Source organism: Astyanax mexicanus, chromosome 22 (genome assembly GCF_023375975.1).
Source record: "Astyanax mexicanus isolate ESR-SI-001 chromosome 22, AstMex3_surface, whole genome shotgun sequence".
Taxonomy (NCBI): domain Eukaryota; kingdom Metazoa; phylum Chordata; class Actinopteri; order Characiformes; family Acestrorhamphidae; genus Astyanax; species Astyanax mexicanus.
Genome location: NC_064429.1, coordinates 12,371,202 through 12,387,095, shown reverse-complemented (window position 1 = coordinate 12,387,095; position 15,894 = coordinate 12,371,202). Strand labels below are relative to the sequence as shown.

Sequence of the window (15,894 nt, the reverse complement as noted above, 5' to 3'; positions counted from 1 at the left end):
TCCAGCCCGCTGTGTTTAATGACAGACTGAGTGCGAGTGTGTGTGAGTGTGTGTGAGGACCTGATGCAGTTCTTTGCAGTATGTTTAAAAATGTTGGGTTTGTGGGGACGTTTTGTTGATCCTTATAAGTTTTAAAACTTTTTTTACAGATATTAAAGCTTTAATTCTAAAATCTAAAATACTGAAATGATTTACTGTGGGTCAGTGAGGTGAAGTGTAGGGTTTGGGTTAGGTGTAAATAAGCTTCAGGTTAGTATTATGTGAATGGACGGTCCTCATACGGATGTGTGTGTGTGTGTGTGTGTGTGTGTGTGTAATGACAGAGTGCGGGTGTGTGGTGCTGGGTAGAGGACGCTGGCAGTGGGCGGGGTCGTGGTGCTGGTTAAGGACAGTGTGTTCTCGGACTCTCAGTGTTGAAAGCAGCAGTGTTTAAATCCCTGAAATTCAGTCTGACCAAGTTAATCATGAACCTGCACTAACCGTATGTATGTGTGTGTATGTATGTTAACCGTATATGTGTGTGTTAACCGTATGTGTGTGTGTGTGTGTGTGTGTTAACCGTATATATGTGTGTGTGTGTGTGTGTGTGTGTGTGTGTATGTGTGTGTGGTCAGACCACAGCTTGCTGGGAAATGTCACACTGCACTGTGTACCCCAGTAAAACCCTTCACCCCAAACTTACCGAAAAACACGTTTATCTAAGAGCCCGTATCCAGCAGAACTGGCTCCTGCCCTAATATAACATTAAAGGGTGTGAGTTGATTTAGTGCTGTCTTTTATTTATTTTTTTAATTATTTAATTTATATATTTATTTATCTCATCACATCTTCTATTATTCTGTAACATTGATTGTGTGATACACATACAGACAGTACTAGTCTAGCACCTCACCTTTAATATAAACACAGTTCCCCCAGTTCCTCCAGTCCCTGCAGTCCCCCCAGTTCCTCCAGTTCCCCCAGTTTCTCCAGTCCCCCAGTTTCTCCAGTCCCCCAGTTCCCCCAGTTTCTCCAGTCCCCCCAGTTCCTCCAGTTCCTCCAGTTCCCCCAGTTTCTCCAGTCCCCCCAGTTTCCCCAGTTCCTCCAGTCCCCGCAGTGTGAATGGGAATGTCCTCCCCCCGCTGCACCATGTGACCTGTTTCCGGGGGAGTTTCCTGGAGCTCAGGGTTCATTAATCTGCTGCTGGAGGAGTTCTGCAGTGAGTCACGTCCGGGTCCAGTCCGGCTCGTGTTTGATTAAGTAATGGCGGGTCGGTTCCTGCTGGGTCTGATCCGTGTTCCAGACTGACTCACGCTGAGCTCGACCCGACCCGAACTGACCCGACCCAATACGAGGTGAGCCGAGCCGAGCCCAGCCAGAGGAGAGCAGCTGCTGGAGCTGCAGTATAGTTACTCACTCTCTGACCCGTCCTGCGGTTCTGACTGCAGCACAGTGTACTTTACACTGTGTGTGTGTGAGTGTGTGTGTGTGTGTGTGTGTGTGTGTGTGTGTGTAGGATGTGGGAGGCTGGTGTCCAGACCTAATAACAGGACAGTTTATTTTTCAGGAGAGCGTTTGGATTTTCTCCACCTTAAAGAGAAACTTTACCAACAGTCAGAAATCACTCACTAAAAACTGACTGGAGATTTAACACACAGTTGAGCTACAAGGCTAATATAGCTAAAGGCTAATATAGCTAATGTAGCTAACAAAGTAGTAGAAAACTGTGCCCCAACAATTAGCACTACAGCTGTGAGGCTAATGTAGCTAGAGCACAGTGGAATCACACCCCACCAGCTAGCACTGGAGCTAATAGGCTAATAGGCTAATGTTCTGTAGGATCTGGGAGTGTAAGCAGAGTGTGTGAGGAGAGTGAGCTGTGGAGAGTAAACTGTGAAGAGTGAGCTAGGAGTGAGCATCAAAGATGGAGGAGTGAGGTCTGGAGAGTGCTGAGAGTGAGGTGTGGAGAGTGAGCTCTGATACGGTGTGTATAGGGGGGTACAGCGGGAGCCGGTGGGGGACGGTGAGGTATGGTGAGTGAGGTGTGAAGAGCACTGAGGGTGAGGTATGGAGAGTGAGTTGTAATGTGTTGTGTATAGGGGGGTATAGCGGGAGCTGGTGGGGGACGGTGAGGTATGGAGAGTGAGCTGTGATGTGTTGTGTATAGGGGGTAGAGCGGGAGCTGGTGGGGGATGGTGAGGTATGCGTGTGGAACAGTGTTTATAAACACAGTAAAGCGTGGTGTAAACTGTGGTTAACCGCTGTTTACTGAGTAATTGGGTTATTGTCTTACTGCATTACTGACCCTCACACTGCACCTCATACAGCCTGAACACAGCCAGCACAGTCTCACTACCGTCTCAGCCTGAGTATAGCCCAGTCTCAGCCCAGTCCCAGCACAGTCTCAGCCTAAAATCAGCCCAGTCTCAGCACAGTCTTAGCCCAGTCTCAGCCTGAGATTAGCCCATTATCAGCCTGAAATCAGCACAGTCTCAGCCTGAAATCAGCACAGTCTCAGCCTAAAATCAGCCCAGTCTCAGCACAGTCTTAGCCCAGTCTCAGCCTGAGATTAGCCCATTATCAGCCTGAGATTAGCCCAGTCTCAGCCTGAAATCAGCACAGTCTCAGCCCCGTCTTAGTCCAGTCTCAGACCAGTCTCAGCCTGAGATTAGCACAGTCTCAGCACAGTCTCAGCCCCGTCTTAGCCCAGTCTCAGCCTGAGATTAGCACAGTCTCAGCCCACTCTAAGAACAATCTCACCCTGAAATCAGCCCAGTGTTTACAGTAATAATATGAAGTATAACTTTGATTACAGTGCAGGAGTGTTCTCAATGCTGAGCAGTGTTTAGATCTGTGTTTGTAGCGTGTTTGGTCTGTGTTTGGTCTGTGTTTGGAGCGTGTTTGGTCTGTGTTTGGTCTGTGTTTGGTGGTGCAGCAGTAGATGCAGGGGTGCGGTAGGTGTAGAAAGCGCTGCTGGCCGTGTGGGGAAACCCGAGCTGAGCTCCGGCCTGTTTTCTCTTTACAGGCTGTTTTTCCAGCCGAGCTGCTCCTTCCAGTAACCGGCTGTTCCAGCACTGTTTGCACTCAGGGAGCTAACAGTAAAGTGTGTGTGTGTGTTAGAAGAGACAGTGTGTGTTTGTTAGAAGAGACAGTGTGTGTGTGTTAGAAGAGACAGTGTGTGTGTGTGTGTGTGTTTGTGCTGTAATGTGATATATACCTGTAATGGATCTAAACAGAATCTCTACACTTATTTACATGTTTTTTAATCAGTGCGTTTTAATAAAATGTAAACTGATACTAGTTGCATAATGTTGGGAATTACTAACTAAAATAGCTAATATATTAAACTGATGCTCAAAACTATAAACTCCTTTTGTACATTTATTTAAGCAATAATGCACAAAAGGTTCAAGCTGTAACGTGTAATAGGATCTGTTTGGTTATAAACACTCCAAACCTCCGCCAGTTAAATAGTTCCATTGCTGCTCTGTTTGTAGCGGCTCTGTTTGGTTTGTATTTGGTTTGTAAGCGCTGCATCATTGCTAGGTTACCTGTTTGTGGCGTAATACGAGTAATACGTACATGGAGAGCTTCGGTTACAGTACATTACCGGCTGTTAACGGCACTCATAGAACGCCTCTCGGCCAATCACATCGTAGGGTCGGAACTAACTGTGGTATACATTTGATAAACTGATTTAGCAATTCTAAACACTTTTTACACTTTTTATCAAACTCTAAACACAGTTCTCTATATTACATACAGCAATTTGTCCTGATGACCCTGTGATTCTTTCAGTATCAGGTAAAAAACTTGATATAAAGTCCAGTCTAATCCGCTGTTCTGTACATTACAGTACTTTATGGTATAGTTTCTGATAGGGCCGCAACGATTAGTCAATATAATCGTCAATGTATCGTTTAAAAACTTGTCGACTACAAATTTCACTGTTGACTAATCGTTAATTCATAACAGTACCGCACTACCAAAATAATCATTATTTGCAGCTCTAGTTTCTGAGTGATTTTTATCTGTTTCACACTGATCTACTCTACTGTTACACTACATTATTACAGAGTGATGAAGTTTTAATCAGTCAGAACAAGCTCAGGGGCAGGGCCTGTGTGCAGTAGTGGGGTGAGAGAGTGCGCAGTAGAGGAGTGCTCTGGAGTGCTGCCCTTTCTAAGTTCTAACTCTTCCAGTTTCACTCTGACTGTGTGGAAAAGTGTCTGAGTTTCACTATGAGCTGCTCTCTCCCAGTCTACACACTCCGCACATGTGTGTGTGTGTGTGTGTGTCTGAATCAGGTAGTGAGTTTGTTTATTTGGAGTGTTTCTCCCTTGGTTTGGTTTGTTTTCACACAGGCACCTAAACGCACCAAAATGCTCACCAACAAATCACACGTGTGAATATGCTGTGCTCCAGGTTAGTGTGCATATATGTGCCGTGTGAAGCTGATTTAACACTATATGCTGAAAATTTGCATCTCCTCTTTCAAACACAGTGTTTTATCTGAAATATCTGCACAGTAAGTGGAGCTGCGTGGGCGTTAGTGTCCAGTAGTGCACACACAGGGTTGAGTGTGAGCAGAGATTAGCATTAGTTAATAGCTGTAGTAGTAATTATTACCTGTGTGATAAATCAGGTTAAACGGCACCTTAACAGCAGTTTAGCTCAGACCTAGTATATTGGAGTATATTTTATAGTCGGTCAAATCAAGAACCGATCTCTGTGTTCACACCACAAACAGAACCGCTTTGCAGCATGCATGAACAACTCAGAGAGACCTACTGTATTTCACAAACAACAAGAACAAGAGGATTTTAGCAGAAGGAGACCTTTAAGAGAGCACTTCAGTTTCTGAATCAGTTTCTCTGATTTTGCTATTTATAGGTTTATGTTTGAGTAAAATGAACATTGTTGTTTTATTCTATAAACTACAGACAACATTTCTCCCAAATTCCAAATAAAAATATTATCATTTAGAGCATTTATTTACAGAAAATGAGAAATGACTGAAATAACAGAAAAGATGCAGAGCTTTCAGACCTCAAATAATGCAAAGAAAACAAGTTCATATTCATAAAGTTTTAAGAGTTCAGAAATAATCAATATTTGGTGGAATAACCCTGGTTGGTTTTTAATCACAGTTCTTGGCATCATGTTCTCCTCCACCAGTCTTACACACTGCTTTTGGATAACTTTATGCTGCTTTACTCCTGGTGCAAAAATTCAAGCAGTTCAGTTTGGTGGTTTGATGGTTTGTGATCATCAATCTTCCTCTTGATTATATTCCAGAGGTTTTTTATTTGGTAAAATCAAAGAAACTCATAATTTTAAGTGCTCTCTTATTTTTTTTACAGAGCTGTATTTTATATATACACACAGCTGAAGTATATAATTACTGATATGTGTTTTAAACACTGTATAAAGCGCTGTATGAGGGAAAATCTGTGGTCGGCCTGTTTGAACATGTCAGTGTTTGACTGTTAGTGTTTGGTTAAAGCTGACAGTTTCTGTAAGTCCACGCCTGCTGGAAGCAGGTACACACACACACACACACTATACACACACACACACACACACACACACACACACACACACACACACAGTATATACAGACACACACTCAGTCAGGAAGCACAGTGTCCCGGCGGTTTGTTGGGCTGGTGTTTAGGAGCTGATGCTGCTGAAACTCTGGATTCACCAGAACACCATCAGAGCTGCTCTACAGTATGACCTGTATATTTGTTTATTTGTTTGTTTATTTGTTTGTTTATGTGTGTGATTGGTTCAGAGTTATTGTGTCCTGATCTGATCCTGTGCTGTTATTGGTCTCTGATGGTGGTGATTCTGTGCTGCTGTGCTACAGTAACACAGAAAAGGAATTCTTTATTAGCTACATTTAAACTACATCAACAACTGTGTGTGTGTGTGTTTGTATCAGTGTGTGTGTGTGTGTGTGTGTGCTCAGTATCAGTGTGCTCAGTTTGCTACCTCTGAAAGATACGAGCTGTACAGGACTAGTATAGTACAGCTGTTTGTTTGTTTGTTTACAGAATGTCTGGCTGTCTTTCTCTGTATAAAATTCAGTCATATGTAGCTTAAGCAGCTCTGCTGAGGTAAATTTATGATTAAAATGAAAGTCAGTTTTCTTCTGCTATCATTCATGCAAGGCCACATTATTCTGTGTATGAAAGCATGAGGTTTTTAAAAGAACCAGATTAATTTACTCTGTAAAGACACTCATCACATTACATGTTTTAATAGTCTGTTTTTGCTCTGGAATTAAACATTATCACCAAAAACATCCAGACAGTAATTGCTGTTTCTTTGTAAAGCAAGGCCAGAAAACATGTAGACTATTTAAAATGTACAATAGGGAAAAAGTGTGCAAATTTAATGAAAATGTGTGATTTTTAATTTTTTTTAACATTCATTTAAAAGTATATATATATGAGTTTTATATGATTTTAAATGGATGTATATAAAATCCACTGAGTGGTAGAAATTAATACAAGATATTAATATTGTGTGTGTGTGTGTGTGTTTTACAGGAGTGTGTCGGCGTGGTCTCCGTGGTCAGTGGTCATCATGCAGGAGTACACCGCGCTGCTCGTGCTGCTGACCTTTCACCTCACACACTGCCTCACACACGCCGGTCAGTACTCCTCATTTACACTCTTACACTCACTATTACTCACAAGTACTCACAACTATACACTACTGTAGTGCTGCTGTAATATTGTGTAGGGTGCATAAAAATGTATTATAAATAGTGAAGGTGTAGAATGCTGTAGTGGAGCTCTAGAATAAGTGTAGTATAGTGTAGTATAGGTGTAATATAGTATATTAAATGTGAAGAAAACTGTGTGTATGTGTGGAATAGCATAGTAAAGGTATAGTATAGGTGTCCTACAGTGTAGTATGGGGTAGTATAGTGTAGTATAGGTGTATAATAGTGTAGTATGGGGTAGTATAGTGTGGTATAGGTGTATAATAGTGTAGTATGAGGTAGTATAGTGTAGTATAGGTGTATAATAGTGTAATATGAGGTAGTATAGTGTAGTATAGGTGTATAATAGTGTAGTATGAGGTAGTATAGTGTAGTATAGGTGTATAATAGTGTAATATGAGGTAGTATAGTGTAGTATAGGTGTATAATAGTGTAATATGGGGTAGTATAGGTGTAGCATAGGTATATTGTAGTATAATTGTATTAGAGTATAGTATAGGTGTAGTGTAGTATAGTGTAGTATAGGAGTGTTCTGTTTGTTTATGAAGTGTCTTCATGATAGGGCTGCACTATATTGGAAAAATTTTATTTTTTCGGCTATATATATCTTGATATTAAACAATGCAGGGCCCATGACATCACCAGTCTCGCGTCCAGACCAATCAAGAGCTGAGTCAGAGCTGAGCTCTCAAAACCCGAGAAAAACAGTAAAACAACAGTAATCGGCCCTTTAATCAGCATTTAAATGTCTTTTTAAAAGGTAAATAAGAGTGTTTGTTTTCTGGGATTAAAAGTGTGAATTCAGCTGTAACTGGAAATATCTGCACTGTTAAACTGTGCTGGACTGAGGAGCACAGCTTTCCACACGTGCTCACGTTTACAAGCACGTGCCCAACCATGTGGATGGAGGCCATTCAGTTAATCCTGCCCCTCCCCCTCTCACGCTTCTCAGGCAGCGGCAGCCTGTCACTCACACAGACACAGAGACAGCGCTGTGTATCTACTTCTTCTTGTGTCAAGAATCAAAACATAAAACACTGCAGCATGACGTGTTTGATTTAACTGCCTTAAGTGACATCACACATCCTGCGATGTGACTATTGCGCATGCACATATTGCAATGACGATGCGTAAATGATATATCGTGCAGCTCTAGTTCATGGTTTAGCTTATCAAACACAGCCTGAACTGAACAGTCACTCCTTTCACTCTCAGCCAGCACACACTCCCTCACTCCTACACACCGACCGGATTTATAATCAGCCTATGCTCTGTGTGTGTGTGTGTGTGTGTGTGTGTGTGTGTGTGTGTGTTCCAGGCCCCGCTGTCCCCCGGAGTGTATCTGTGCAGCAGGACGTTTCCTCTCAGTCTCTGTTGGTGACGTGGGAGAGTGACTCTGCACTTTTCGACATTGAGATTTTACGCACTGAGCTGATGGAGAACGTTTTCAACGTAAGAGCACAACCTCCTCACACCCACACTAAAATACAAAAAAATAAGAAATAAATTAATTACTGAAATCCACAGCTTATGAACTGTGACTTTAAATATACAGAAAAATTCAAGAATTTCAGATTTGAGTTTTTTTTCACTCCTGTAGTTGTGAAAGTTTCTATGATCCGGATCAGTTGATGAGTTTGTTTATTTGGAGCTTCAGTTTCTTCCTCTGTTTGGTTTGTTTTCACACGGGTATAAAAACCTAAACGCACCAATAAACCACGCGAGCACATCAGAGTCTCCTCTGATTGGTCAGAGCTGTCTGGTGTGGGAGTGAATATAAATATACAAAAAAAGTAAATATAGTGAGAAGATTCTGTGTTCCAGTGCTTATATCTGTGCTTTAACACTAAACGCTGAAACACTGCACTTTTAAACACAGTGTATTTAATGGGACGTGCAGCAGCACAGATGTAAACATAGTAAACACATAGAGTCACGCGGCTGTGAGCAGTGAACACAGTGAACGCAGCACAGACCGAGCTCAGTGTGTAAACAGCATGGAGCAGCATTTGTTCATAGCTGTGGTAATTAGCGTTATATGGCTAATATATATCAGTTTACACTCCGTATTATCAGCAGTTTAGTTTAAATTAAAGTAGTATGTTTTATATCTAGGGCAGATCGAGCCCAAATCACTTTCCCACCACAAGAGAACCAGCGCTCCAGAATTCTTTTGGGATCCAGATCCCCTCCTCTAGCAGGACTCGATCAGGTTCTTTTGATCCAAACCTGAGTGTGATTACTGTTTTCACACCTGATCAGAACAAACAGTGCTGGAGTGAAAACGCCCTTAAACATATCATACCTCCTGTGTTTCTGCTGGATACAGAGAAACTCCGGGGTCAGGGAGTCAGGGACTGCAGTGGAGGTGGAGAGACTGAAGGGGGCGGAGTTTGAGGGCGTGTGCTGTGTGTGAGGAAGGGGGCGAAGTTTGAGGGCGTGTACTGTGTGGGAGGAAGGGGGCGGAGTTTAATAGAATGCAGTAATTAACACTGAATCTCAAAACAAACAGAACCCAGACTAAACCCAACACACCCATCACAGTGCCTAATCACAGCGCCTAATCACAGCCCTGAGTGTGTGTGTGTGTTAGTGTGTGTGTGTGTAGTGTGTGTGTGTGTGTGTGTGTGTGTGTGTGTGTGTGTGAGTGTGAGTGTGTGTGTGTGTGTGTAGTATGTGTGTAGTATGTGTGTAGTATTTGTGAGTGTATGTGTGAGTGTGTGAGTGTGTGAGTGTGTGAGTGTGTGTGAGTGTGTGAGTGTGTGAGTGTGTGAGTGTGTGAGTGTGTGAGTGAGTGTGTGAGTGTGTGAGTGTGTGAGTGTGAGTGTGTGAGTGTGTGAGTGTGTGAGTGTGAGTGTGAGTGTGTGAGTGTGTGTGTGAGTGTGTGTGTGTGTGAGTGTGTGAGTGTGTGTGTGTGTGAGTGTGTGCGAGTGTGCGAGTGTGTGAGTGTGTGAGTGTGTGAGTGAGTGTGTGTGTGTGTGTGTGTGTGTGTGTGTGTGTGTGTGTGTGTGTGTGAGATCACAGCAGTATTATGGTGTGGATTATATTCAGTGTAGAGCACCAAACCCAAACCAGTTCATCTGCACTGCAGCGCAATACACACCTTATACCACACAGCTGTTACACCCCTATTACACTGTTATTACACTGCTGTTACACTGCTATTGCATTCCATTAACAGTGTCATACTGCCATTACACTCATACTGTTATTAAAGTCATATTACACTCGAATTACACTCCCATTACACTGTTATTACACTACTACTACTCCCACTCCCATTGCACTATTATTTCACTGTTGTGTTCTCATTACATTTCTATTTCCCTGAAATCACCATGTTTTAACTCTGTCACTACACTACTTTTACACTTTTAGATTACAGAGATTATTCTGACATCATTGTGCCATTACGCAGATTGAGTCCTTTGTGCGTTCACAGTGTCATTACACCAGTATTACACTGCTATTACACTGTTATTACAATGTTATTACAGAGGTGACGCTGCTGTTATAGTGAGGTTACACTATAATTACTGAAACTGCTGATTATACGGGGATGTCACAGTACCAGAAAACGTAGTCGGTACCAATACTAACAAAATTCTATGATTTTGAAAACCAATATTGATTCCATGATAAAGATTAATTAGTTAAATAAATGCATTTCAGCGAGAGTAGTTATTAAGTTTTTTCAGCTTTTCTGAGTAGCTGAAGCTTTTGATTAATGTAGTGATATTTTCTCATGTTTGTACAAAACAAGCAGTGCTGTGTGGTTAATTGTGAGTGTGTGTGTGTGTGTTTGATGTGTGTGTGTGTGTGTGTGTGTAGGATACGGTATCTGCTGTGGTTGATCCGGTATCGGGGAGGCGTGGTTGGACGTGGAGCTCGGTGGTTCCGCTACAGTGCACCTCCCACTCTGTGCGGATCAGAGCGCGGGAACAGGAGGAGGTGAGCGAGTGGAGCCCCCTGCAGACCATCGCCGGTAAGAACCATACACAGTGTTAATCATACAGAACTGTATACGGTGTTAATCATACAGAACTGTATACAGTGTAAATCATACAGAACTGTATACGGTGTAAATCATACGGAACTGAGTACGGTGTAAATCATACAGAACTGTATACGGTGTTAATCATACAGAACTGTATACAGTGTAAATCATACAGAACTGTATACGGTGTAAATCATACGGAACTGAGTACGGTGTAAATCATACAGAACTGTATACGGTGTTTGTCATACAGAACTGTATACGGTGTAAATCATACAGAACTGTATACGGTGTAAATCATACAGAACTGTATACGGTGTAAATCATACAGAACTGAGTACGGTGTAAATCATACAGAACTGTATACGGTGTTCGTCATACAGAACTGTATACGGTGTAAATCATACAGAACTGTATACGGTGTAAATCATACAGAACTGTATACGGTGTAAATCATACAGAACTGTATACGGTGTAAATCATACAGAACTGTATACGGTGTAAATCATACAGAACTGTATACGGTGTAAAACATACAGAACTGTATATGGTGTAAAACATACAGAACTGTATACGGTGGAAATCATACTGTGATACTCCATATATATCACAATACAATTCTCTACAAAACAGGATAAAATATTCCTTAATAATCAAATACCAGTGATTATAGACTTATTGGTGTTTCACTTTCACACGATTTATTTGATTATAGCGCCGCCATGTGGAATAATGAAGCACTAACTTCAATAAGTCAGGTTAGGGGGCGGGGCTTAAGTATTTTAATGTGCCTATGTTTCAGTAAATATATCTTTATTTGATGCAGCATAATTTTGTTTCCAAAATTATTAAACAATTAAATTTTTTAATGTTTTTAATGAATGTTTTTGATGTTGAATGAAAGATGAATAAATCATCATCAATCAATCAAACTCTCACAGCTTCTGACTGCGTTCTCCAGCAGCACTGTGTTAAATATTAGAGTAGAGCTACAGCGCCATCCGCTGGACACACTCTGCACCTGCAGGCAGTGCTTTAAAGCTGCTGCAGTTCTATAAAACACATTTAAAGCTTTATTGATTCATAATTGATTAATAATATTGAAAGGCTGTGACGTGTTTCAGGTTTATTGATTGATAATTGATTAATAATATTGATAGACTGTGACTTGTTTGAGGTTTATTGATTGATAATTGATTATTGATTTTGATAGACTGACGTGTTTCAGGTTTATTGATTGATAATTGATTATTGATATTGATAGACTTTGACGTGTTTCAGGTTTATTGATTGATAATTGATTATTGATATTGATAGACTGTGACGTGTTTCAGGTTTATTGATTGGTAATTGATTATTGATATTGATGCACTGTGACGTGTTTCAGGTTTATTGATTGATAATTGATTATTGATATTGATAGACTGTGACGTGTTTTAGGTTTATTGATTGATAATTGATTATTGATATTGATAGACTGTGACGTGTTTCAGGTTTATTGATTGATAATTGATTAATAATATTGATAGACTGTGACGTGTTTCAGGTTTATTGATTGATAATTGATTAATAATACTGATAGACTGTGACGTGTTTCAGGTTTATTGATTGGTAATTGATTATTGATATTGATAGACTGTAAAGTGTTTCAGGTTTATTGATTGATCATTGATTATTGATATTGATAGACTGTGACGTGTTTCAGGTTTATTGATTGATAATTGATTATTGATATTGATGCACTGTGTCGTGTTTCAGGTTTATTGATTGGTAATTGATTATTGATATTGATAGACTGTGACGTGTTTCAGGTTTATTGATTGATAGTTGATTATTGATATTAATGCACTGTGTCGTGTTTCAGGTTCTGATGTTCCGGATAGGGACGAGGCTCAGATGTACCCGCAGGATGCGGTGGTTGCCGTGGGCAGTAACTTGACGCTGTGCTGCATCGCTCCAGAGAGGCAGCAGTTCGACAGTATTCAGTATAAACACCTGAAGCTACAGGTGACCATGCTGAGCCGCAGGAGCTTCGCCGCCACGGTAACCAACCTGCCCAAATCCATCTCCACCGGCACCAACATCATCTGCTGCTCCAAATCCACCACCATCCTCACCGGAACCGTGGTGTTCTCCGGCTGTGAGTTCACCACCCTCTCCTCATCCGTCACCAGCGCTATTAAACTAATCAGTATAATCAATTAAATCAATACAGTTTTAATAATGTAAAACTCTTTACCCACCCAAAACTCATCTATACTACTATAATACACCCCCACCCAACACCTCAAACACCCAACACCTCAAACACCCAACACCTCAAACACCCAACACCTCAAACACCCAACACCTCAAACACCCAACACCTTAAATACCCAACACCTCAAATACCCAACACCTCAAACACCCAACACCTCAAACACCCAACACCTCAAACACCCAACAACTCAAACACCCAACAACTCAACTGTGTGTGTGTTCAGACCCGCCGGGTGATAAGGATCTGCAGTGTGAGACGAGGGATCTGCAGGGGGCGGAGTGTAGCTGGAGCATGGGGCGGGACACCGGCTTCTGGCGGAAAAAACTACTAACCACCTACACACTCAACGGCAGGTAAACAACACACACACACTATACACACTACACACACACACACACACACACTCACTATACACACACACACTACACACACACACACACACTATGCACACATTATACATATATACATTATACACACAAACACACACACACATTCTACGCACACTATATGTATAATGTGTGTGTGTATAATGTGTGTGTGTGTGTATATGTGTATAATGTATATATGTATAATGTGTGTGTATAGTGTGTGTGTGTGTGTGTGTAGTGTGTTTGTGTGTGTGTATATGTGAATAATGTATATTTGTATAATGTATATATGTTTAATGTGTGTGTGTTTGTGTGTGTGTATATGTGAATAATGTATATTTGTATAATGTGTGTGTGTGTGTGTGTGTATATGTGTATAATGTATATGTGTATAATGTATATGTGTATTATGTATATGTGTATAATGTGTGTGTGTTTGTGTATATGTGAATAATGTATATTTGTATAATGTGTGTGTGTTTGTGTGTGTATATGTGAATAATGTATATATGTTTAATGTGTGTGTGTTTGTGTGTGTATATGTGAATAATGTATATTTGTATAATGTGTGTGTGTGTGTGTATATGTGTATAATGTATATGTGAATAATGTATATGTGTATAATGTATATATGTATAATGTGTGTGTGTTTGTGTGTGTATATGTGAGTAATGTATATGTGTATAATGTATATGTGTATAATGTGTGTGTGTGTGTTTGTGTGTGTATATGTGAATAATGTATATGTGTATAATGTATATATGTATAATGTGTGTGTGTGTGTATATGTGTATAATGTATATGTGAATAATGTATATGTGTATAATGTATATATGTATAATGTATGTGTGTATTGTGTGTGTGTGTGTGTGTGTGTGTGTGTGTGTGTTAGGCGCTGTGAGGAGGTTAAGAGGGAGGAGAAGAGGTGTGTGTTTGATCACTGGGAGAACAGCTGGACTCTCACTGCTGCTAATACACTCGGATCCGTCCAGCTCAATGACTCCGCCCCCATCACTGACCGCGGTAACGGTTGCTGTGGAATCTGAGATCTGAGAAATATTAAATATTTTCACATATTAATGATGTTATAACTTCGCTGGAGCTTTAGCACTGTATGTAAATGGTGTGTGTGTGTGTGTGTGTGTGTGCAGTGCGTCCGGTGGCTCCGGTAAACATGGTGGCGGTGGCTCAGGCGTGGAACTCCAGTCTGCAGTGGAACTGGACGCTTCAGGCCTATAAAACCCTGGATATGATCTGTGAGGTTCAGATCACCACCGGGGGGCGCTCTGACACTGTGAGTTACTGCTGTACTATGCACACCTACTATACTGTAACAACACCATAACTACACCCTAACAACACTGTAACAACACTGTAACTACACTGTAACTACACCCTAACTACACTAACAGCTCTGTTACAACACATTAACAAGACTAGTAACACTGTAACAGCACATTAACAACACTGAATGGGTTTTGATGTGTGTGTTTGTATTTGTATTTATTTTTTCTTTTTTGTGTGTGTATGTATGTGTGTGTATTTGTATTTGTGTGTGTGTGTGTGTGTGTGTAATGTGTATAATGTGTGTGTGTGTGTGTGTGTGTGTGTACAGCGTAACTTCAGTGGTGTGGGTTTATCGGAGGTGTTGTTGGATGGTCTGATGCCGGATGTTCAGTACTCGTTGTCGGTGCGCTGTGGCTCTCGGCTCAGGTTCTGGCGGTGGGGAGACTGTAGCGCCCCCTACAGTATACACACTCTAATGGACCGTGAGTAATTCTGATTAATCAATAATACACAATTATACCACAGTTCCAATATCACTGTTTACTGAAAGATTTTAAAGAGTTAAAGAGGAGGAGAAAATAGGATCTGATTGGTTATAAAACCTCCACCACCTGTTTGTAGCAGTGCTGTTTGGTTTGTAAGCGCTGCATTGTTAGGTTACCTGTAAGTGGCCGAGTAACACATGGAGAGCTTCGGTTACAGTGCATTACCGGCTGATAATGGTACTCATAGAACTCCTCTCAGCCAATCACATTGCAGGGTGGGAACTAACTGTGGTATAATAATAATAATGATTATATTGAAGTTTTTTTCTGAAGATGAATTGTTTTGTGTTGATTTTTTTATATTGCATATGGAAACTAATAAAGTATAAAATGTGTTTTTAGGTCCTGAAGCTCTGGATGTGTGGGTGTATAGGGACAGTGAAACCACCGGCCAGATTCTGTGGAAAGTAAGAAAATAATTTGACAATAATTATATATACTGTATTTCTTCACTATAAGCTGCACTTAAATTCCTTTAATTTTCCCAAAAATCATCAGAGCTGCTTATAATCCGGTGCTTCTTATGTTTGAATTCTATCAGTCAGGTATTAAAGAGCAGTAAAGCCCCTCCACTGAAGTACAGAGTTATACAGGAGTTTCAATTTAGTTCTCCAGTAGTATTAGCATTAGCCGCTAACCAAAGCGCTAGCCCTTTTGCAAATCAGAGTTGAGTATATCAGGCTGCTGCTAACCCCGGCTAGCACTGCTGGAGCAGCATTAGC

General features: G+C 40.9%; 1 protein-coding gene across 3 annotated transcripts in view; it reads left to right on the top strand.

The window, feature by feature from the left end:
- The window catches only part of lifra (LIF receptor subunit alpha a), a 32,109-nt gene that overhangs the window by 7,968 nt on the left and 8,247 nt on the right, over positions 1-15,894 (top strand). Inside the window, exons 1-10 of one of the 3 annotated variants that reach the window (XM_022664899.2) lie at positions 5,612-5,712; positions 6,537-6,640; positions 8,034-8,167; positions 10,547-10,700; positions 12,577-12,852; positions 13,196-13,325; positions 14,233-14,363; positions 14,492-14,634; positions 14,956-15,109; positions 15,515-15,579. In XM_022664899.2, coding sequence (XP_022520620.2) covers positions 5,663-5,712; positions 6,537-6,640; positions 8,034-8,167; positions 10,547-10,700; positions 12,577-12,852; positions 13,196-13,325; positions 14,233-14,363; positions 14,492-14,634; positions 14,956-15,109; positions 15,515-15,579 — 1,341 coding nt within the window. In that variant the 5' untranslated portion in view covers positions 5,612-5,662. Of the gene's footprint in view, positions 1-5,611; positions 5,713-6,536; positions 6,641-8,033; positions 8,168-10,546; positions 10,701-12,414; positions 12,471-12,576; positions 12,853-13,195; positions 13,326-14,232; positions 14,364-14,491; positions 14,635-14,955; positions 15,110-15,514; positions 15,580-15,894 lie in introns of those variants that run through there. The other 2 variants (XM_022664900.2, XM_049470362.1) reach the window with 2 other exon arrangements.